General features: G+C 42.2%; 1 protein-coding gene across 14 annotated transcripts in view; it reads left to right on the top strand.

Annotated features, from left to right (window-relative positions):
• Positions 1–24309, top strand: part of ARHGEF28 (Rho guanine nucleotide exchange factor 28) — a 307933-nt gene that overhangs the window by 249482 nt on the left and 34142 nt on the right. For 11 of the 14 annotated variants that reach the window (XR_004299393.1, XR_004299394.1, XM_032404209.1 and 8 more), the window contains 9 exons: positions 2618–2872; positions 4760–4836; positions 9557–9735; positions 10774–10865; positions 12049–12231; positions 16761–16892; positions 20263–20363; positions 23372–23410; positions 23506–23553. Coding sequence is in view for 12 of the 14 variants with exons in the window: in XM_032404209.1 (XP_032260100.1) it covers positions 2618–2872; positions 4760–4836; positions 9557–9735; positions 10774–10865; positions 12049–12231; positions 16761–16892; positions 20263–20363; positions 23372–23410; positions 23506–23553 (1106 nt within the window). In the remaining 2 variants the exon portion in view is untranslated. The remainder of the gene's footprint in view (positions 1–2617; positions 2873–4759; positions 4837–9556; positions 9736–10773; positions 10866–12048; positions 12232–16760; positions 16893–20262; positions 20364–23371; positions 23411–23505; positions 23554–24309) is intronic. The other 3 variants (XM_032404216.1, XM_032404219.1, XM_032404218.1) reach the window with 1 other exon arrangement.

Genomic DNA, 24309 nt, shown 5'->3' with positions numbered 1-24309 from the left:
ATGGCTGAACTGTAAGCTCCTTAAAGGATCAAGAAGGCCTGTGTCTGTCTGGTTCACAACTGGATCTTGAATGCCTAGTGCAGTGACTGGTACAGAAGAGTCTATCAATAAATAAGAACATACCAGTGCAATGAACGAATAAATAAAAATGCCTGTTCCTCCAGCTAGCTTATTGATCTTGAGTAAATTATTTGTCGGATGGTGGTGTGTTTGGTTAACAAGGGCCTGGGTTTGGAATCATGTGAACTTGCATTGCTATTGCATATACTGGTTTTGCGGCTCATTTGTTGGGCACATTCATTAAAGGAGCCTCGGTTTTCTCCATTACTAAGTGAGACTAATAATCCTCAGGGAATTGTTGTGAGGATTAAATGAGATCGTTGCATAAAATGCCCAGAGCAGAGCCTGGTGTAAACAAAGGACTCACCCAATGGGAGCTGTTTTTATTACCTTCGTTATGACCAATTGACTTGGACGTAATGAAAGGGGTAATGAGATCTTAAATGCCCCCTCTAAAAAGTCAACCTCTAACATCCTTTTTTGGGGAAGCGGTCTAGGCATGTAGAAATGCATGAATTAGTGTTTCCTTTTTTCAGTCACATTAAGAACTAAGTTCAGGCAGGAATGGTAACCTCTGTTCCTTGTATCCCATTTTTAGTGCCCCCTGTAATTCAACATAAAAGAAAATATCAGCACAATATGAAGAGAAAAGCCTCATAAATGTTCTCAGCAAAATAATGAAAACAAAATTAAGGCTTTCAGTTTGTACGATGTTCATATTGTCTTAAGGGTAGAGTTAAATACAATACCTCAAAGACTAAAATCTGCCAGATTGTGTTAAGTCAGCTACTGCTACTCTAAGAATTATCCCATGCCAAATTCCTGGTAGACCGAATAACAGTCATTAACTACTGCGTGTCAGAAATGATCAGCATGACTTAGGGCTTTCCGGGTATAGCTGTCATGATGGCTGAGTGAATGGACACTGCTTCCTTAGGTCAGATCTTACCAGTGGTCCGTTCTTGCTCTCTCTGGCTCCTGGGATCATTGGTTTGTGTGACTCAGTTAGGGCAGTGCTTCTCAAACTTCATTAGGCATAGTCCTCTCCTGCAGATCTTGCTTCCATGCAGATTCTGCTTCGCTGAGGTGTGAGGTGCAACCCAAGGTCCCTAGCAAGACTCCCAGGTGAGGCCGATGTTGCATCACTTAGGGTAGCCCACCATTACAAGACAGTAATTTGTCCCTGATGGTCAAAAGACTGAGCCTTTTCTTGGTCTCACCCCAAGTTACCTTGTAACTCAACTTTGATTTTCTTTACTCCCCGTTCCTATTTATGAAATACACTCTTTGGAAAGGAGAACCTTTTGCGGGTTGGTAAGTGTAGCAAGGAGGATACTTTCACAGACAGTGAGAAAGAAAGCATCTTCCTTGTGAAAGATCCCTGTCAGGATCTGTTCCTTGATTTTCTGGAACAACCTTCATGCATGTAGGACACCGAGAACCTGGAAATGTTCAGACTGTTTGAGGATTTGTTCTCATCTCATTTGACTGCTGTTTCTGCGTGTTGATTTCTGCTGCCATAGGGTTTGTTTTCTCTGCCAGTTTTTCTTTTCTCCTTCTGGCATCTTCTGACCTCTTAACTTTCTCTTTGGTTTCCCTCAATAAACATGAACTAGGTTTTCCTTATCATCCAATAAGACAGTAGTTAAATTCAGTGTCATCTGGGGTTCTAGGAGGTTGTTCCAGAAACTCCTCCAGAGCTTTTTCTTAAGATAATTGAGAGAGGGGCGCCTGGGTGGCTCAGTTGTTAAGCGTCTGCCTTCGGCTCAGGTCATGATCCCAGGATCCTGGGATCGAGTCCCGCATCAGGCTCCCTGCTCCGCGGGAAGCCTGCTTCTTCCTCTCCCACTCCCCCTGCTTGTGTTCCCTCTCTCGCTGCTGTCTCTCTGTCAAAATAAATAAATAAAATCTTAAAAAAAAAAAAAAGATAATTGAGAGATACGAGCAGATGGCCAGTGTTTTAAAGAGTAACCACTGGAATTGATGATTGTCTACTGTTGGCATGAGTATGGCTGACCCACTAGGCACAGTGCCTTGTCCCATTTTTTTAGGTTGAAAAAATGTTCAAATACCATTTTGAATATTTTTTTATGGAGGGTGAGACCCAAGAAGGCAAATGAGTCCAAGTCCCCCTGCATCTCCCTTTCATGAGAGGACCCTCATTTGGGCCTGCAGCTTGGCTGAGTTCTAAGAAATTCAGTGAAGGGATCACTTGATTACCTTTGTCTGAGAAGGTGGAAAGAAAGCCTAGGTTAGTATATAACATATTCCCTACTCTTGGGGAAGGTCAGACCTGTCTTTAGAACTCAGACATGTTACTGATAGTATTTCATCTCAAGCATATCTGATAAATAAATCTTTTATAATTAAATCTTGTAACAGTTCTTTTTGGGGAGGAAGGGTGCAGAGTGATAATAAGGTATTTGAACCTAATCCAACATTTTTGTTGTGTGATTTTTGCTCTTTGTATGAATTTAATTGCATTTAAACCTAAAAAAAAAAATTCTTCCTCAGCACTCTGGCTTATTCTATGGTGTTCTTTCTTTTTCCCACACAGAAAGAAGTGAAGAACATAAAGACTTGTGCAAAGCTCTGTGCTTAATTAAAGACATGATTGCAGCAGTGGATTTAAAAGTCAGCGAGTATGAGAAAAATCAAAAATGGCTTGAGATCCTAAATAAGATCGAAAACAAAACCTACACAAAGCTCAAAAATGGCCATGTGTTTAGGAAGCAAGCACTGATAAGTAAAGAAAGGACTCTCTTACATGATGGCCTTGTTTACTGGAAAACTGCTACGGGTCGATTCAAAGGTATTATTTCTCCTCCTTTGACATATGTTACTCATTTAACAGGACAGATTTTCAAAAGAAGAGTGGTTCCGAGATGGCAGGCACACACACGACCCCTGGGGAAGTGGGAAAGAATCAAGTCGTGAACTTCAATAGGCAAATGCTACATATTTTGCTGCCCCAAGCAAAAACCTTCATATACGTTTTATGAATTTACAATTTGGGATATTGGAGTCAAAGGAGCTGAGAATTCTGCTAATTGTTGGCACGGAAATATTACTCTGGCAAATGTAGTGCGTTGAGAATGAGACAGTACGCCTACACACCTAGAGCCTATGTGCCAAGCCAGCTGGGGGCTGTCACACGCGTGAGGGGAGAAATGAGCTCTGAATGTCGAATTTCTTACTGAGTAATAAGATGCAGAAATATACATGTTCGCAGTGGTACAGACTCTTCCTCAGTGCTGCTGTTTGGCATTAACTGGCATTAACCTGACTCTGTTAATCTAGTTAGAGTCTAAAACCATTTATTCAGTTCTAAAGGACTGATTCGATAGGTAGCATCTTGGTTGATCCAGGCTTTCTCAACTCTGATCACACACTATAGAACTGTGCAAGACTGTTGAATCTCAGATCTGTACCTCTGAAACAAATAATGCAATATATGTTAAGAAAAAAAAAAAAGAAGAAGAATGTAGCAGGAGGGGAAGAATGAAGGGGGGGAAATCGGAGGGGGAGATGAACCATGAGAGACTATGGACTCTGAAAAACAAACTGAGGGTTCTAGAGGGGAGGGGGGGTGGGGGGATGGGTTAGCCTGGTGATGAGTATTAAAGAGGGCACGTACTGAATGGAGCACTGGGTGTTATGCACAATGAATCATGGAACACTACATCTAAAACTAATGATGTGATTAACATAACAATAAAAAATTAAAAAAAAAACAAAGAATCGCCTTGGGAGCTTTAAAAAAATTACTGACGTTCAAGTCTTCTCCCAGAGATTCTGATTTTATTGGTCTGGGGATGAACACAAAGCATAGGGATGCTTAAAGGCCCCCACATGAGTCTGCTGTGCAGCCAGGGCTCAGAACCACCAGTCTGCTCTCCCTGTTTTTAATGTATCTTAATAACTTCCTCGGATAAGTGAGAGGAAGAGGTTGTTTTAGTTACTCCAAGGTAACTAGTTACTCCAAGGTAACTCAGAGGTAACCCTTGGGAGGATTGTCAAGTTTTCATGATTTTTGCAGCTAATGACTGAAATGGGATTTGTTGATCAGCAATGTTGCAATTAAACATGAACCGCAGTTAGAACATTAACCAAGCTAAATTATTAACCAGTCTGTAGACCCCAGTGCTACAAGTCCTCTGCTCTTGGTCCATTTCATCACATCAGCAGTTTGCTAACTCTGTTAGAATGTTTAGTCGGCTAGTAGAGATGGGTTCCTGTGAACAATCTGGGGGCAACGTATAGGATCGCAAACTCTGCTCAGGTCTAGATGGAATGATTCAACAGATTTGTGTACATAATTTAAGGCAGAAGCTGCCCTCTAACAGTTATGATTAAGGTTCTTTTTCTAAAGGTAAGCGTTTGCTCCATTCTATTAGAACCTTTGCTTGTTGGCTATTTCTTTTCCATTTTGAAAGCTCCAGTATTAAATGTTGCTGGAGATTTAGTGATACCTAGAGTAACACAAACATGCATGCTTAAACACAGCTAATCTGTCTGTGGAGTTTCTCTTTGGCTATCATAAATACAGGCATTTTTATAAAAGTTCCATAATTAGACTAAATCTTAGTCTTATTTTTAATAAGTTGATTTAAGTTTCCACCATAAAATCAGAATATTTGATAAAGGCATTTGAACTGTGGTTTCCTTCGTTAATACTAGTAATATCTTTTCTTTGAAGATATCCTGGCTCTACTTCTAACTGATGTGCTGCTCTTTTTACAAGAAAAAGACCAGAAATACATCTTTGCTGCTGTTGTAAGTATACGGCCATGTGATGCATATTTTAAATAGTTGAGTCCCACATATCTTTGAAAAATGCCTGAAAGTCCTTGTGAAATTAAGTAGCCATTGGCAAGAGTATACCCCTTATATTTCCATTAGTATTGGTGATTGCAGTGTTAAGTAAGAAGCATCTCATTTGGTTTAAAAAGCGTGAAAAGTGTTGATTTATAGCCGGGAGTGGTTGTTAATTGCTAATTTAATTGTCAATTGTTAATGTAAGATACTGAAGTCCTCTGGCCATCTTGGTATATCTTCCAGATCTCTCCCACCCCCTTCCTGACCATGCCTTCCCAGCCACTCAAATGTTTAATGCTGGGAACAGTGGGTCTCTTCCAGGATCGTGTTCTGTTTCCATTGGTCCTTCCCTGCTGTACCTGTAGCTAGCCCCATTCATAACTATCATGATATTCCTTCTGCCAAACAAGAGAACATCATTGTGGTATCTAAAGTTTAAAGGAGATTTTGTTTCTACTACAATGACTACTAATTACTAAGATTATTCATGTAAAATTTATCTTTATAGCATGTTACATTAATCTCATGGCTGGCATAGAGTTAGACTAGAAGTAAAGCCAGTGTTTTATTACATTTTTTACCCAGCATCTTGCGGTACAAAATGTCTTACTTAAAGAAGGAAGATGTCATCAATTAACTTCGTCAGCCTCATGGAGCATTAGGCCCTGTTAAAGGAAAGAATCCAAGATGCAGTACCAATGTGGGCATTATAATGGTGGCTCTCTAAAATGGTTCTTATCATCCATTGGCAGAGAGGACATTTGGGAACCACTAGTAGATGTTATCAATTCCAACTGGTTTTAGCACCTTCAGAGCTTAATGAAGTTTCTGTTACGCGAATTCAGAGAAAACACAGAAGCCTTCCTGCCCACGGGTGGATTTGGGGGAGGGAGAGTCGGTGGAGTGCCTCACCTGCCCACCTGTGCTTGTCAGGTTGGCCCAGTAGGCTTCTTCATCTTGTTAAGCACGTTGGTTTCATCAGCACACCGATGCTGGGTTGTATAAAGGTCAGAGATTGCTTCACAAAGCTACTCCAGAGGATAGCAAGAGGCCTTAGACAAGTCCCCGTGGCTCTGATACATTTGAATTATATATATTGCAGATTTCATGACAAGCCACTGATTTGTCAAGCAGTCTCTCTGTGCTATTATCTGAGATGCTGTGAATAGAGAGAAAGTAAGTAGGAAGGTGGAACCATTTTGTTTGTCCTGTGGGAGGTGAGGACCATGCTAGAAGAGAAAACAAATTCACACCACACCTTTATAGAAACAAAAGTTTGGTCAAAACCAGAGAGCTGAAAGAGAAACCAATTGTGCCTTCTTGGGTGTTAATACAGGCCAAGATGACCTGCTGATGGGTCAAAGATTAGACACAGCATAAAGACAACTATCTTATTTTCTAGGACAACATAGCATATGGATTGAGATGAAGGTGTGATGCTCACTTTATAGTTACTACTTGAAATATGGATCTGTCCCTCCTATGTGACTTCTTCCAGAGTTATCTGTGCCTGACTTAGACTACGCTTGCCATTAAGTGGGATGTTAGGAGTGCAGTCCATCAGATGCCAGAACGAAGGCAGCCGCAGCTTTGCTCCTCTCAGGAGAAGGGGTTTGGCTCTGGACAACAGTAAGATGGTGCTGATACTGTTTAATGGAGTTGCTAGCCTGATACACAGCAGCTTTCATAAAAGCCAGCCAAGCCCTTCTCCATGTCAGGGAGCAAAATAGAAAGCATTATCCTTAAGGACTGAAGGGCACTGTACTGTTGAAGCATATGCTTTTGAGTTGCATCGTAGACATTTAGTTAGCATAGCCCTCCAGTCATAAATATCTTATTTACGCTATATTGAGGGAATTGCTATATTAGCTCGAGGGCATTGCTTGAGGGAATTGCTGTATTAGCTAGGGTTATACAAATGTCTGGATTTCCTGGTTCTCACCTTGGCATTGGAGAAGGCTAGCTTGATGCTAATACCCACAGGTAAGTTTCTCTGCTCTTCGTGCTGTTAGAAAAACTTCTTTAGGAAATGCTTAACTTGCAACATGTTACAAAAGACATGATGAATTTGGACATGGCCAGAAGATGAGCAGCAGAAAAATGGGAGTCCGTACAAGAGAATTTTGCTTTTAAAGAGGATTCAGCTGGAAATGGGAGTAGGACCCAAATCTATGAAATGAATAGGAAAAAAATAGATAAATTCATTAAATCCTGGATTACTGAGTCTAGAAGGATCTCTTAAATATTAGAGAAGGTAATTTCAAAATGAACAATAAAAAAGACAAGGGAACATGGAGATGTGCAAGTTCACGTTCAAGACAGGAAGCGGTCACAGTGGGACTTTGAATGGCATTACTAGAAGAGTCAGCCACTCCGCGGAATCCCAAATGGAGATGGGGTTAATGTACAACAGGGCTAAATGTAGCAGCTCCTTTTCCTCTTCCCCCGGGGCAGAAGCTGTCAGCCTGCCTCAAGGGTTTGGCAGGAAACATATAGGAGGGAACTGGGAGTGTGCTTGGGATCCAGGATCCCATAGCAAGTGCTAGAGACTATAGTGACCTGGTGAGAACATGGCCTGTCTCCCGGAGGGCAGGGATTACTCAGCGACAGCCCGTGTGTTCACATGAGTACATGGGCCCAGGATTGCCAGTCTGCTTTTTCCAAGATCCCCTACATCTACTGGTTCGTTGTTGTTGTTGTTGTTGTTGTTTTAAGGGGAAATCCCCCAGTTTTTAAATGTTGGTGACTATTAAAAAAAAATCTGTTTTTAAAATACTGTGGCACAAACAAACACCCCTGCTGGGTTAGGCTTTGGTAAGGCCTTGGCATGACCAATTTTTAACATCTGTTTCTAAGGTAGACCCGTTACTTCCATTCCTAGAAGTTTAATTTGAACTCTTGATCATCTCTAGTGTTCTTGTGTGATTAATATGAATAATGATGGACATGCCCCTGTTGTCTCCTCATCTGATGGTGATTTAATTAATGCTACTTTCTACCTGCTTACCTCTTTTTCAGTTAAAAAATATCTGATCTTACCACCTCCCCTCCTTCTGTAGCCCTAGCCAACTGGTTCAGATAATTTCATCCTTGCTAATGTCTGAAGCAATTTAAACCTACTCCGCCTTTTATATACAGAGGCCATTTACCTTGTAAGCTGAGGAGCCTAACTCTTGCATTGAAAGAAGGAAAGCAAATGAAGTCTTGGATAGTGTATCCATGACTGAATGAAGGATATTAATAGTGCTCAGGGGCTCGCCCTAATTAGAGAGGGCAGTATTCAAAAACTTGTTGTCATTTTTTGGTTTTTGTTTTTTGCTGCTCGGAGAAGAATGGGCTGAAGAGGTATTCTAGGGACACCCCTGCACACAACTTTAGATGTGGCATAGCTGTGTCATGCTGGGCAAGCAGACAGATTAGCACTAAGGAGTCCGCCATGCGGGATGTCGTGGCATGTTCTGGGTCCAGGGATCACTCAGTCCAAGAAGGAGAAGCCAAACCATGCACTGCTACTGACTCTAAACAGTGCTGAAAGCCACAGACCAAAGAAAATTCTTCATACTTAGCCCCCCAAACTGTTTATCTCCTGCAGGCCTTCTTTTGGTTATTATTTCAACTATGGCTCCCAACCCAAATTAGTAGTATTCTCTTACTCATCATTGAATCCCCAGTGCTTAGAATGGGACCTTGAAAGATGGCAGTAAATGTACGTAGAAGAGGTGATTGAGTCAGGGCTTGTATGCCGGATGTTAGCTTTTCTTCCTGTTCTGCTCTGATGGAATTACACTAAATCCGTTTCTACAGACATTTATTGAAAGCCTACTGTATGCAAAGCAATGTGCTAGGCGTACACAGATGAATCAGAGCCCTTCCTGCCCACCAGAGGCTCATGTGGCTGGTGGGAAGGAGAGGCGTTCACAGGTGGAACCACAGAAGTTCAGTCGCTGTGCTCTGTCCTACGGTAGCAGAAGACGCTGGTTATGCTCAGGGAAGCTGAGGTCATGCCCCCTCCTCTCTGTCATTTTCACAGTCTGCCCTAAATCCTGCTAAATCCAATGGTCTCTTAGATCTCACACCCCTCTCAGTCTCCTTGTGATGTTTGAGATGCTATTTTCTATCCCATGCCCTTCTAGAAAAGCCCCCAAGCCCCGGACTATGGCGTTTTGATATTCTTACTGCTCTGATTGTTCTTTTTATTTTATTTATTTATTTATTTATTTATTTATTTATTTATTTATTAAGATTTTATTTATTTGACAGAGAGAGACACAGCGAGAGAGGGAACACAAGCAGGGAGAGTGGGAGAGGGAGAAGCAGGCTTCCCGCCGAGCAGGGAGCCCAATGCGGGGCTCCATCCCAGGACCCTGGGATCATGACCTGAGCCAAAGGCAGACACTTAACGACTGAGCCACCCAGGCGCCCCCTGATTGTTCTTTTTAAAAGTTGTCCTTTTAAGCCACTCATTCTTAAGGACAAACATTCTCCTGTATCCTTTTTCTCCATCCTCTCTTTACCATGCCCTTTCCACTGGAGATCTTACCAACTTTCAGAGTGCTTTTGAAAGGTTGAAGTGAAATGATTTGCCTAATACTCTTGTTTTCCTTAGCCAGTGTGTTTGGTGAGACCTTTGGTTTTGGTAGGATGCTGTTTTACCTGCACATCTTCCTATTTTATGTAGGATCAGAAGCCATCGGTTATTTCTCTTCAGAAGCTTATTGCTAGAGAAGTTGCTAATGAGGAAAGAGGCATGTTTCTAATCAGTGCTTCATCTGCTGGTCCTGAGATGTATGAAATTCATACCAACTCCAAGGAGGAACGAAATAACTGGATGAGACGAATCCAACAGGCAGTAGAAAGGTAACATTTCCTTCTGTCCACACTCTAGGGAATGCACTTGTTCAATTGGGAGAGTATTCTAACCATGTTTCCTCTGCATGAACACTTTGCTTCAGCCAGAAAGGTCTGCTCCCCGCTCCCTGCACCCGCCTCTGATAGCCTCTCACCTGCAGCTTTGTTCTCTGCACCTCCCTGCATGCAAAGCCCTACCTCCCCTCTACTTGTGTGACTCCTGCTCATCTTTGGTGCAGCTCCTGGCTTCCCTCCTTCGCGAAGACCTCTTCAGTTCCAGTGGTCTCTTCCTTACCTGAAATTCTTTATCATCTGCTCTCTAAAGCGTTGACTCGGTGCTTGTCATAAACCACCTTGTAGCTATCACCTTTTCTGTGTATATATGTTTATTAGATTGGAAGCTCCTTGAGGGCAGGGGCTTTGCCTTTTGTTTCTCTTTGTGGTTAATTCTGAAGAATCATTCAATAAACATTTTTTGATTGGAGGATCTAAGTGTTCTAAGTCAATTTACTTCTCATTACTTGTGGTTTTATAAGTTTTTATAAATGAGACAGGGTGAGGGTGATCATTCTTCATGGTAATTTGATTAGATCGATCTTGAATGATGTTTTATAAAATTCTTCCACCTCTACTGCACCACACCCAACCTGGCACCCTACCCTCTGATCCCTCCAACTACCTCTCCTCTGTCCCATTAAGAAGTACCCACATGTAGTAGAAAGCAAAACTTAGTATTTTAGTTGGACCTAATGCTAGTGTTGAGTGTCAGGTGTGGGTGTGTACATGAGTGTATGTTTGTGTGTATGTGTTTGTCGGAATTTTTGAGTCAGGCTGTACTTCTGACTTTGAGAGCTATGTCATATTGTGCAAGGTCCTTTGTATACTCAGGAAAGCCAGATACCTTGGCTAGAGGGCATGAACAATTCTCTTTATGCTGAATTTTTCTTCTATGAATAATGCTGCCGCCAAGTCCCCATGTCTTTCTAATGAACCTAAAGATATTTGGATTTGGTTTCAGTTGTCTGTCTTGACTATTGTCTCTTAAAGTTGCCCAGAAGAAGAAGGGGGAAGGACAAGCGAATCTGATGAAGAGAGGCGGAAAGCTGAAGCAAGAGTGGCCAAAATTCAGCAATGTCAAGGTACCATGCAGACATCTCTGATCCCCTGGCTGTGCTGTTCTCCTTGGATGCTGGGAAAGCCCATGTGTCATGAGTGGGAGGTTGTGGTTAAATGGTTCATCTACTTCTATATGCCTGAGGCCCATTCACCACTCTTCAGAACAAGAAGTATTGGCACTAGGAGTGTTCAAATAAGATGACTGTCCCCCCCCCCTCCACCTTCCTCCTTAGTGATTTAAAATACATAACAAATTTTCAAAAAAAAATAGGGGCGCATAATATATACGAAACAAGAGCTGTGGGCAGTGTGGTGCAGCTGTGCATTGGGGTCATTGTCCAGTGGTGTCATTTTAGGTCCTGGCCCTGTCAGGTCACAGTGGTGTGACTTTGGACAAGGAACCCATTAACTCTGGTCATCAGTTTCCAAGTCCGTGAATTAAGGCAATTAGATGAGTCTCAGTGAGTCTCATCTCTGGCGGGACATCAGAATTACTTTGGGAGTTTTGTAAAAATTCTGATGCCTGGGCCCTACGCTCAACAAATTCACTCAGAATCTGTGGAAGGTGGTTGTGGATGTCAATATTTAAAACTCTTCCCAGGTGATACTGGAGCAGACTGAGAACCCCTGGATTAGATGCTGGTTGAGGTCCCTTTAAACTGGAGGAATCATATGATATGTTGGAATCAGAGAAAAACGATGCGTGCAAAGTTGGTCAAAGAAATTGGATGTTTAGAAACAAAAACATAAACTAGTAGGTTTGGTTTTAACCAAGATGGGCTGAAGCCTGAGTAGCTTCGGGCTTTTGCATTGTTTTCCCTTGTGGATATCAGTCATCATGAACAGTGCCACCTCAATTTTCATTCCTGAGCTTAGTGTTTAGTCTTAATAGAAAACAGCCTGAACAACGAATAGTTGTGCAAGTTTTTTCTGGGATTAGGGGCATGGGAAAGGAAACAAACATCTGAGTACAGTAAATGTACAGAAAAGACAATGGAAGCTCAGAGTTGTTAAGTCATTTGCTGGGGCTATAGTCACTAAGTGGAATAATTAGGATTTGAACCTGGTTCTGGCCCCCCAACAACTTGTACTTGACTGTGAGACCATATTGCTTGCTGATGAGGAACATCTTTATCTTAGAGCTTGGATTTTCATACAGTTGCTGTATTCATCTGATAACCTTCCATGGTAAATACTATCTCATAGAAATACTCAGTAACCAAGACCAACAAATTTGCACATATTTGGAGGAGAAGCTGCATATCTATGCTGAACTTGGAGAATTGAGTGGATTTGAGGATGTCCATCTAGAGCCCCACCTCCTCATTAAACCTGACCCAGGAGAGCCTCCCCAGGCAGCCTCATTACTAGCAGCAGCACTGAAAGAAGGTAAGTTGCTTCCAAAATTGTTTGGTTTAACAAGTTCAGAAAATGTTTGAGTACCTTCTGTGTGTCATACCCTGTGGTTTTAGTGCTCAGGATATAGCAAAATAAGACAGTGTTCCAACTGTGCTACAATTCATATTCCAGAAATTGCAAAATAAAAGGAAATAGATGTGTCAGGTTGTGTCAAGTACTATGAAGACAAAAAAGTGTCCCTCAAAAGATGAATGGATAAAGAAGAAGTGGTGTACATATACAATAGAATCTCACTCAACCATAAAAAGGAATGAGATCTGGCCATTTGCAACAACATGGATGCACCTAGAGGGTGTAATGCTAAGTGAAATAAATCAGACAGAGAAAGACAAATACCATATGATTTCACTCATATATGGAATTTAGGAAACAAATCAAAAAAGAGAAAAACCAAAAAAGGACTCTTAAATACAGAGAACAAATTGGTGGTTGCCAGAGGGGAGGTGGGTGGGGGTTTGGGTGAAATAGGTGATGGGGATTAAGAGTACACTTATCATGATGAGCCCGGAGTAATACATAGAATTGTTGAATCACTATATTGTACACCTGAAACTAATATAACTGTTAATTATACTTCAATAAAAAAACAATGAAGACATTTTATTTGGAAAACTATAGAGGACAATTGCTTCAGTGAAGATTTTAATAAAGTCTGAACCCTACTTAAAAAAAGAAACAGGGGCACCAGGGTGGCTCAGTCAGTTAAACATCTGACTCTTGATTTCGGCTCAGGTCATGATCTCAGGGTCCTGAGATCGAGCCCTGGGTTGGGCTCCATGCTCAGCAGGGAGTCTGCTTGAGATTCTCTCCTTCTCCCTCCACCACCCCCCCACCACACGCTTGTGTGCGCGCTCTCTCTCTTTCTCTCTGTAAAATAAATCTTTAAAAAACAAAACCAAAAACAAACGATAAACAGGATAGGGAATAAAGAGAGGATAGAGTGGGGAGGTTGTATTTGAGTTAGGGTGACAAGGAAAGGCCTCTTTGATAAGGTGATGTGTAAGCAGATACAGAGAAGTGAAAAAACCAAGTAGATATCTGGGGAAAGACTGTTCCAGACACAGAGAACAGAAGATGCAAAGGTTCCGAGGCAGGTGCATGCCAAGCCCGAGGAATAGCAAGGAGGACCTTGCAGGTAGCGTGAAGGGAGGGGTGTGGAGTGGCAGATGAGTCAGAGCCAACTACCACTCACATTACATGGACCCGACTGAGGTGAGTAAGGAGCTCGGCTTTCATTCTGAGGGACACTGTGGGAAGCATTATAGGGTTTGAGTAGCAGAGTGACATCATGTGTGTTCTAAAAGGAACCCTCTGACTGCTGTGTGGAGAATGGACTATATAAGGGGGCAAAGTGCAAATATTGGTAATAATAAAGTTTAGGGTACAACCTTGGGAGTTTGGTGGCTGAGGTAGGGTGAAGGATAAGATCATTGGGGAAATGAGGAAGTCAAGTAGACCCCTGGCCAAGGTATTGGAAGGACTAGGTTCATAAAAATGGCAATTCCTGAGAATTTGACAGGAGTAGCATTCAGGGAAAGGAGAGAACTTGCACCAGATGCTAAGTTGTTCAAGGAATCTGTAGATGGATGGCAACAAGAAGGGGTAGTGAGTGGTATCATCTGATGGCACGAAATTAAAGGAAAAGGGGGGTTGGGGAGGTAGGGATAATAGTTTTGAAGTGACAGTAGGCCAATGGGTTTGAGAGAGAAAAGAGCCACCACCTGAGAGAGTGGCAGGGAATGCAGACAAGGTTTTGTAGATTCCAGACCATGGACTAAATGTGTCCTACCACCTGTTTTTGTGAATACAGTTTTATTGCAACACAGCCACCCCCTCTTGTCTACCTATTATCTGTGGCTGCGTTCTTGCAGCACTGGTGAAGATGAATAGCTGCAATGACACCATGTGACCCACAGAGCCTAAACTATTTACGATCTTGGTCCCTTGCAGACAAAGTTTGCCAAGCTCAGGCTCAGAATCTCAGAACATCAGTTCTGGAGGAAAATTTAGAAATCATGGCATTCTATGATCTTTATTTGATAAGGAAACCGAGGTCTTAAGAAGGGCATAGAAGATGTCTGATGTGGGGTCCACTGGTGGAATCATTCATTCATCCATTTGTTTTCATTCATTCATTCAGTATTAATTGAGCATCTACCCTGTGCTCTGCTGTTGGTGCTAAGGAAAGAGTTAATACTTTTTATAACTTGGAGTGGGGTACAGGCTGCCAGTTATGGAATGAATAAGTCACCGGGATAAAAGGTACAGCATAGGGAATATAGTCCATGATACCGTATAACATTGCGTGGTGACAGATGGTAGCTACACATGCGTGGTGAGCACAGCGTAATGTATAGACTTGTGGAATCACTACCTTGTACACCTGAAACGAATGTAACATTGTGTGTCAACTGCACTTAAATGAAAAAAAAAAAGAGGGAAATAAAAACTTATAGTGGAGGAAGACAGACAATATGCAAGGAAACAAAATAATTTCACAAAGGTCACAAGAAAATAAGATTGGGCTGAGGCGAAGGCTTTGCTTTAGAGAAGTCAGGGAAGACCTCTCTGGGGAGATGATTTTTTGAGATGAGAATTGAAAGATGAGAAGAAGCCAGCTGTCTGGGGATCCAGGGGAGGACCATTCCTGGGCAGGGAGAAAGTGAGTACGATGCCCTTGTCTGTGGAGCGAGCTTGGCGTGCTCAAGGGAAGAAGGAAGGCGGGGTTACAACAGTCAAGGAAGCGTGTGAGGTGAGGTTGTGTGGGTGGGCAGAGAGAGGTCTTTGCAGGCTCTGGTTAAAAAAATAGAGATTTTATTCCAAAATTGATGGAAAGTTATGGGTGCTTTCAACCATGGGTGTGGCACCATCCTAGGTCTGGAGAAGAGAGCAGAGTGGACGGAGACCAGTTTGCCTGGAGATGGGTGGTTGGCAGTTACGCACGCTGATGGGGGGTGTTGGGGCTTTGGTCTGGACCCAGGAATGTTGGCAATGGAAGTAGAGGGAAGTGGACGGGTGCAAGGTATATTTTAGAAATAAAGCTAGAAGTACTTCCGAATGGGTTCATGAGAACCAGTGACCTTCTCATTGGCCTTGATAATATCTCTGTTGAGTAAGTCACCCCCTCTCCATTTTAGCCAGTGGCTTTCACTCCCTCCCCCCACCCCCCACCACCAAAACTGTCATCGATGCCCAGTTTACATCCCTCTGTTTTAATTCCTCTGGCCCATCATGTGATGTTGGTGCTGGGGAACAGCAGGGGACCCAGCTGCTCAAGAGAACACGGAGCAATTAAGGTACAATCTGATCCACCCTGAGTCGTTGATGATCAGGACTCAGAGATCTAGCAGGAATTCTTAATCAGGGTGAGGTCATTATCTTTGGGGAAAAAAATAAATAGTTGAGTAATGCACCTTGAATGGTCTCCCTGGGTCGTTGCTCTACTGGACTGCTTTTCTGCTCTCCTTTCTCCTCTTCTGTCTCTACGTCTTGAATCCCATTCATCCTTCAAGATTCTGCTCACCTTTCATCTCCTTTAAGAACTTTTTCCTAATCCCACTGGCGAATATAACTGTCTTGCTCCTTGGCACTGCTGGAGCATTTTATGATGCTCTAAGAACTGGGGGATCGAACTTAACACTGATCACGTGCTCCCATGTGTATAGTTATGTGTATGTTGTGTTTTCCTCCTCCAGTCTGCAGACTCCCCTGATTAGTTACAGATGCCCAGTGGCCCCCTGGAACAGAGTAGGTGCTCAATGAGTATTTGCTAGATTCAAACAGTGGACATAATGTTTTAGAAATATTTGTAGGGCCCTCAGAATTATGTCATTCCACATTGAATGCATTTATTGTAAATAAAAACACGACTTTCTTGGTGTGGTGTTTACCAATCTTACCAGATCCTAAGAGTAGCCTTTGGTGCTTGTTTAAATGCAAATTCCTTGTCTTTTCCCTTGGAGAATGTGATCTAGTAGGTGTAGGTAAGGATTGGGAATCTATATTTTTTAAGGCACAGTTGGGGAAATTCTTTTTCGAAGAATAGCTAATATTTCTGAGCAATACATTTAAAAATCTTTATACCTAAAATCATATTTAAATTAACTGAATTACAGAAAGTTTTTCAGCAGACTAATGTACTGAAAGTTAAATTTGAGATTTTTTTATACAGTGCATCTTTTTATTAATTTTCTATCATAAAATGATGTTTAAAGTATTGGTCTAGATTGCAGGTTGGCAAACTTTTTTCTCTAAAGAGCCAGATAGTAAATATTTCAGGCTTTGCAGGCCACATACAATTTCTGGGACACATTCTTCTTTGTGCATGTGTGAATGCCTGTGTGTATATTTTAACAACTCTTTAAAATGTAAAAACCATTTTTAGCTCCTGGGCCATATAAAACCGGACACAGGCCAGAGAGAGTTTGCCAACCCTTGATCTAGATTAAACTATGTATATTTGGTTTTTAAATTTTGTATTCTTTCTTCTTTCTTCTAAGCTGAGAGCCTCCAAGTTGCAGTGAAGGCCTCACAAATGGGCGATGCCTGGCAGTCATCCGGGGAAGGTTCTGGAGAATCTGCCTTGACGGATATGCGGAGTGCCCCCGGAGAGCCAGGATCGTCTCCAGCTTGTAAGTGAAAGTTCAGGCCTCTGCAGTGAGCCTGAGCACGGTCTCTGGAACGTACAGTGGTCAGATGAAATGAAGGCAATGACTCTGTCCCTATTTGGAGGAGACAATGTATTTTTTAAATTAGAGAAAACCTGAGAATCAGTATGCTAGCCTAACTTACGTATGATAATGACACTGCTGTTCCAAGGACAAGGATTTCAAGAATAGTTGGTGGGTTATACCCAGGCAAGCTTTGTTACCTTCTCCAAACCTGACCCTGCCTCAGTTTTGATAAGATTTATGGAATACAATTTGGAATATGGTTGTGAAATAACTTTTTTTTTTAATTTTTATTTATTTATTTGACAGAGAGAGACAAAGCGAGAGAAGGAACACAAGCAGGGGGAGTGGGAGAGAGAGAAGCAGGCTCCCTGCTGAGCAGGGATCCTGATGTGGGGCTCGATCCCAGGACCCTGGGATCATGACCTGAGCCGAAGGCAGATGCTTAATGACTGAGCCACCCAGGCGCCCCGTGAAATAACTTTTAAACTTTGGGTTTTTGGGTTTTTTTTTTGAAAATGGATCCCTGCAGTTCACAGAAGAACAAGTCCTTAGACTTAATCTCTGAGGCATCCCCTGAGCAAACATAACCCAGAAAGCTAGAATCTAACACATTCCCACAGACACACAGTTTGGTGGTGTGGTTAAAGGCAGAAGTGCCAAAAAATCCTTGATCTTTGTCATCATACGCTTCAGTTCAGGTCAGAATTCATTCATTAAAGGCACTGTTTCAATATATTTTAAATACAGAAAAGTGTCATGTAGAGAATTAGGTGATTTCTCAAAGCCTAATGATGTTGTTATATGTATGAGCTGAATATTCCATTCCCTACAGGTTTCTGAGTTAAGAGCTTATATAAAGAGCATATTTCTCATTGTATTTGCATGATAAAAACCTTATTTCCACCAGGCCTCATTATGCACAAGACAAAATGTGCCCCCGTTAATAGCTAGAGATTGGAGGATTAAATTGTCTCTGAATTTCTTTAACAACATCCCTGGGTTAATTAGGATACGTGGAGGCAGTGAAGTTTTTTTTTTTTTTTTTTTTTTTTTTTTAAAGATTTTATTTATTTATTTGAGAGAGAGAGAATGAGAGACAGAGAGCATGAGAGGGAGGAGGGTCAGAAGGAGAAGCAGACTCCCTGCCGAGCAGGGAGCCCGATGCGGGACTCGATCCCGGGACTCCAGGATCATGACCTGAGCCGAAGGCAGTCGCTTAACCAACTGAGCCACCCAGGCGCCCGAGGCAGTGAAGTTTTAAAACTCTGCACTTTTTTGAGATCAGCACTAATAATTATTTTGTCCTCTCAAATTTTGCTTGATCCAGTCCTGTGTTTCTATTTTCAGAAAATGCACATATGTTTTTCATTTTGACACAGCCCAGATTCATCAGGGGAGTTGTACTGCCCTGGGTGATTTCCTTTTAAAAGAAGAAACTCATTATGCCATTGAGGGAGTTCCATCTAAAAATACATGGAGCGATCTGTTGCTCTCAGCCTCGCCCCGGGGACAGCTGGGGAGGCTCCACACGGCTCCCGCAGCTGCTCAGAGCACAAGGCTGCACCTTCCCTCCCTCGAGATCAGGCGATGAAGGTTTTCCCTGTCTGTACCCGTATCTCCCATGACTGGGGACAGGGCCCAGGGACACCTGTGACATCTGTGAAAACCATCGAGAGGCTGTTTACAGTGCCCTGATACCAGGATTCATGTAGGGAAGGGACAGGGGCAGGTTGGTAGGGTTCTGTACCCCCGAAGACCTCTTCGTTTCTGGGCTGGATTGGAGCCTGGTGCTACAAGAATTGGATTCTCTTTATAAGGTTGGTGGGCGCAAAATACTATTCCTAAGTGAGGACCTGTCACTGACCAGGTCAGTTCTTTGTTGAACTTTCAGGACTGGGTCCTTCTAAGTCAAGCCCATGCTGATCTGAAGTCATAGACCAAGCAAGGCCTTCTATTTTTTAGTCCTCAATATACCTAATCAGATGGATGAATATAATCTACTCCTTAGAGAATTCTGGAGATCTGAAACTGAATAAGGAAAAGAGGAACCTGATTACTTGGCTCACCATCAGCTTCTTCGCCCATTTGATGGTCCTTATTGCCATGGAGTAGGGAGGAGGGAGAGGGAGAGAATGGCTCATTCTTTGGTAATGCCTTGGGTATCTCTCTAAGAAGTGAGTATAATGCCCAGTAGTGAAACCATTTTTTGAGTGGCGGATAAATTTCTATAAAATGTCCCTTCACTATGAGTGAAAAGCATTTGACCGCCTTGGGCAAAATGAACTTAATTTTTAGCTGATATAATTTGAAGCAGTTTCCACTTAAACAAAAAATTCTTTGTAATAGAAGTAGCTTTTGGAGTCCTAGAGGACTTTCATTTAGAGAAGGAGAAAAAGTATTTCCTCTATCAGTAATAAAGTTTCAAGATGACACTGTGTGTCATAAAGTGAATATTTCACCAGGGCCCCATCTGGACGTGGTTCCAATGTAAGTCTGTGTGTGTGAAAGTCTAGTTTAAGTCAGCATAAGGTGAGCATAGTGTAAGTTTTAACTGAGTTCACATGGGCAAAGAAATAAAATCGCACCAGCAGAGATTTAATGGAGTGAAATCTGTGTTTCTTAAAAATATTTCTGGATTTAGAAATATTTCTGTGTTTCATAGGTTAAATATACAGTATTTACAGTTGTGAGTCTAGAGTATAAGCAAGTATTGTGAGAAAAAAAAACACTTGGAAATCATTTTTAAAAAGTTATTTGGAGACAGGAACGGGTTCCTATTTGTACAACTGTGAGCTCATGGAGTATTAGCCATCTTGACCCTGCTTAGAAAGATGTCTCCCTCCCGTTGTTGGATTCCTCCTTGTAAACCTTGTTTATGGTCTGCTGCTCTTACATTGGCCACCAAGGAGCCTGTCACCGAGCTGTCTCCTCAGACCTGGGTCCACCAGCCCCTGCTTTCGTTCTACAGTGCCTGTTTTCAGTTTCCTTCTCGGCAGTGGCTTTTTCCTAGTAAGCGCAAGTGAGATGTAGAACCCACCCTCTCGGTATCGCCAACATCACATGAGCACCTCTCTGCGAGAAAGAAAACTTAAAAGATGGGTGGCAATTGATGCCATTTGTCAGTTTGGTATCTCTTAGCATGTAAGCTCCCTGAGGGCAGGGACTCTGTGCTTTGCACTGTTTTGGCCCCTCGAATGAGGGTATGTAATATGTGTGTTTTTGTGTTTCTTATTTTGAAATACGTGTCAGCTGTGTACACGAGAACCCCGTGCGCTGGCTGATGTTTGATGATGTCCTTTCTGTTTCTGTCTCACTGGTGTGCTTCCAGCACTAGTCACAGAAGGGACAGGAGGAAGAGGCTGTTGGGATGTGGACCCTGGCACCCAGGGTGTGGGAACCGACTTGGCGGTCTCTGATGCAGGGGAGAAGGTATTGTGAACTGATTCGTTAGTAAATGGCACCCGTTACTTTGTGTAGTAGCCTAACCTCAGGTCCTGGTCTGTCCGTGGCAGTGAGTGGTATGCAAGTGTTTTCCTCAATTGTTCGCAATTTCCGCACTCTAACCTCTCTAACTTAAATTTTCTCAAAATGTTCTTGCTCGGCCTATATCATGCAGGTGTAAACAAAGAAACAATTTCAAAGTTATTAATTAAAAGGATTTAAAACTCGAATGTTTGTGTGTCTGCGCACTCTTACTTCTGGTCTCGCTTCTGCTTTTCTCCCTGCAAAGCTCTAGCTTGTCACCTGCTACACTTAGCAGCGCTTGGCCACGAGGTGGTCGAGGCATCCGGTGCTGTCCCTAGGGCCACCAGGTGGCGCTCAAGTGGCAGAAATAACGTTGACTTGGACCCCAGTTGCTTTCACTTTCTTTTATCTTCCTCTCATTTCAGATTGTTTCCCTCTCTCCACCCACATGGTCACCTACTTTTTTGTGAGACTTTTAATCAACCTGACCAATTTTTGCCTGGGGCAAAGTGGTTCCAAATGCCTTTTTTTCCTTCTTTTTGACATAGTTTTACACATAGGTTGTGACACTCATTGAAAAACTAAATGCAGGAAACTTCCTCTTTACTTCCAAATGAACCTGGGATGTCAGAAATTGGGAATAAGAGTATGATTCCGGGAGGTGGCTAGTTGCCCTCCCCGGGGTTGTCTGGGGCTCAAGAGTTTATCTAAAATGAAATTAGGCGCATTACCAGATACCAGTATATGCTAATGTGGAAAAATGACATACGTCATATATTTATGTAATAATTCATATATTATGTATTTTTGTATATATTACATATGACTGAGACACCAGGTCCAAAGATTTTTAAAAATCCATAGCAGATATGGCTGTGATTTAGTATTTTTTTTAAAAAAAACTTCATAGGCCAAAATGAAAACAGGAATGCAATATTTTATTCTGCTTACTCTGACTGTAAGCTTTCTGACTTATTTCTTCTTAAAACGTTCCTACTTTTTCCCTCCTCTTCAGTGCGGACTTCACTTTTCAGTCTGTTGCTTCTAACTGCCTTTGTTCTGGAGGAAGGGAGGGAGAGAAGGGGAGGGCTGGTTAGTTAGTAATAGTTTTTTTCTTGAACGGAAATCGTGGTGGCTCCCACCACTAAGGTCTTTTTTCCTTCCATGATTCAGTCACAGGTAAGTGAAATGAGGTTGTGTAGGTCCCTCGTTGGGTGAACCTATCTGGAAGAATTTTAATAAGGCATTTGAGAAAATGAACTAACAAATAGGGTAGGATCACCTGAAATCAAACTTTTAAAAGTGTGTGTGATGGATATTTTGTAATTAGCTTCTTTAATCAGGTAAGATTAAAAAAAAATTTTTTTTCTGAAAGAATCTTAAAAAGTGCTGCAGAAGGAAAAATACCTGGTGTGTCAATCACCAGCTGCAATTATGGCATGCACCAGAAGGTGGCGGACCAGCTCCATGAAAAATAGGACCTTACACATTTCTGTCTGGTACCAAACTTAGCGGTTCTTGGGAATAAGTAACTGCATATAGCATAATTCAACTCATTTCTGTGTTTCTAATTTGTATAGAGTATAAAAATTCTGTAGCGTAGGATTTTCTTATTACAAAGGTAAGGACCGTACAGCAGGGACAGAACCACAAGAGCAGAGAGAACTCTAGAACTCACTAGAGAATAGGGGTTCTTAGCCCAGTATGGTGGGGTGGGGGTGGTTCTGGGCACAGGTCTAAAGACTCTAAACTTCATGTCCTTTTCCATCCTTCATCCTTCCTGTCTTAGAGGTTCAGTTCAGTAAAGAAATCTTTTATGGGCAGTATCGGGAAGAGTGTGGGGGAGGGACAGGAAGAAGGGATCTGGCTGTCTTGAGATCTCAGAGCTTCACCAGCCTGAACTAATCGAATTTAACAAGTCCGGAGTTACCTGAGAACATTACAATAGCTGACCGTTTCTTGTAGCTTCAATTTAAAGCTGCTCAGATAAGAACAAGCAACGTTCAGGGGACCGTAGGCTCTAGGAAGGCAGGGAATCTGGTGATCTCCCATAGCACGAGGAGTGGAGTACACAGCAGGTGCACGATATTTATTTATAGAATGGAGTGTGAATGTCCATTAGAAGTGGGGCATCATTGTTAAATTTGTAGATACAGCACTGAATACACATAAGAAGTCCTGCTACTCATTGGCTTATATCCTAGTGAAGGAAGACAGGCAATAAATGAATAGACAAATGTTCAGTTCAGTTCTGGAAACTAGAAATCCTCACTGTCCACATGTGTCTCTAATGTCTGCATTAGAGAGACAAAGAATGAAACATAGACCGCACCGTCCCCAGGAGCAGATGGTCTCCAGCCCCACTCAAGGCCTCTGCTGAGAGTGCTTTTCCTAAGGCAATCACAGATGCTTCCAGTGAACTCACAGTAGGATCTGGAGCAGGCCAGCTAGGTGCTGACCCTTGGGCCACCCCTGGGTCTGGGTTTCCTCTGCCAACCACTGGCCGTTTTGGCCTTGTGAGTCTTAAACATGGAGACAGGGAGCTAGAACTCAGGCATGATGTTCTCGAGCTTCCAAATCTGGCCTTCAGGATGCAGGGAGCCAGATTGGCCTGAAGGCCAACTTCAGTCTGGGCACAGAGAGCTCAGTTGATGGTGTGGTTTCCACAAGGTAAATATTGTCACTTACTGAGAGAGTGCAGAGCTTCCTTACTGTCATCCCTTGTTGTTTTTAAAAGGGATGTTTGGGTGAAAAGTTGCCATGCATCTCAAATGCAGAGTTTGCACAGATGGGGCTCTCATCCAGTGGTTATTTAAATCTGTAGGCTTTGATTTCTGGCAAGAAAGAAGGTCACTATGGAAGAGTTTAGAGAGAGTGAAATGATTTACCTGAGGTCATACATTTTGGAACACTAAGTGCAGCTTTTCAAAAGAAGAGCAATTATTCATTTTCTTATTTTTTACGTATTTTAGGTGGAATACAGAAGCTTCCCAGTTTCTTCACAGTCAGAGGTGAGCTCTACACACCTGAAATATATTATCCTCTCTTTATTTTTGGATAATGAGCGCTTTTTCCAGAATTTGACGCTTACGATTTTATCTTCCAGATTATACAAGCGATACAGAATTTAACCCAGCTCCTCTACAGCCTTCAGGTAACTGTGCTCCTCTAGTCTTTGACCTTGGGGATGTTTCTCTTAATGCAATTCATTTTATTAGATGATTCCCAGGCATCAAAAATTAGAACATTTGAGAGGTGGTGAATGATCTTAAAAGAATGCCTAATTCCCAAAGTGTAACTCCCCTGGTTTCTTGTGGAACTTCACCTGGTTTTGTAATCATGGGGCAACACTCCTACTTTTTATACCGTTCTTCTCTGAAACCATAAAACAGTTCATATCTTTAAAAAATATGGATGACTATGATCTGGCTTGAAGTTTACAGTGAAACTCTTAGGTGAGTGTAGCATGACTTCACATTTTCTGGTGAAAACTTAAATTCGCACCTAAACTTTTTTCACTTTCTCCTGTGGACCTGGGCCTTTGCAGCAGTTAAATAATTCATGAGTTCCTTCACCCTTTTGTGTGTTCATCCACCCAACATTTATTGAGTGCTCTCTCTGTGCTGGGCACTGTGCTAAGGACTGAGCATACAAAGGCAGATGGACCACAAAGCCTACCATCGAATGGCTCACTGTCTTTCACAGAGAGACAGGCATAAAAATTGTGCTTGCTTTTAGGATTACAGGGTTGGATGATCCCTTAGTTCATGCACAAGAGAGGCCAGATACAACCAGTTGTTCAATATATGGATTAAAAGCCTTTTAATGATATGAAAGCAATGTTAGTGTTAAATATAAATTAGTTGAAAATTTGAGGATGTAAGTAAATAAAATGGCTTGTGGTTATACA

The sequence above is a fragment of the Phoca vitulina genome, unplaced genomic scaffold, assembly GCF_004348235.1.
Source record: "Phoca vitulina isolate PV1807 unplaced genomic scaffold, GSC_HSeal_1.0 scaffold6, whole genome shotgun sequence".
In the NCBI taxonomy this organism is placed as follows: Eukaryota; Metazoa; Chordata; class Mammalia; order Carnivora; family Phocidae; genus Phoca; species Phoca vitulina.
The sequence above is the reverse complement of the archived record's forward strand: the minus strand, read 5'-3'. Positions and strand labels throughout refer to the sequence as shown.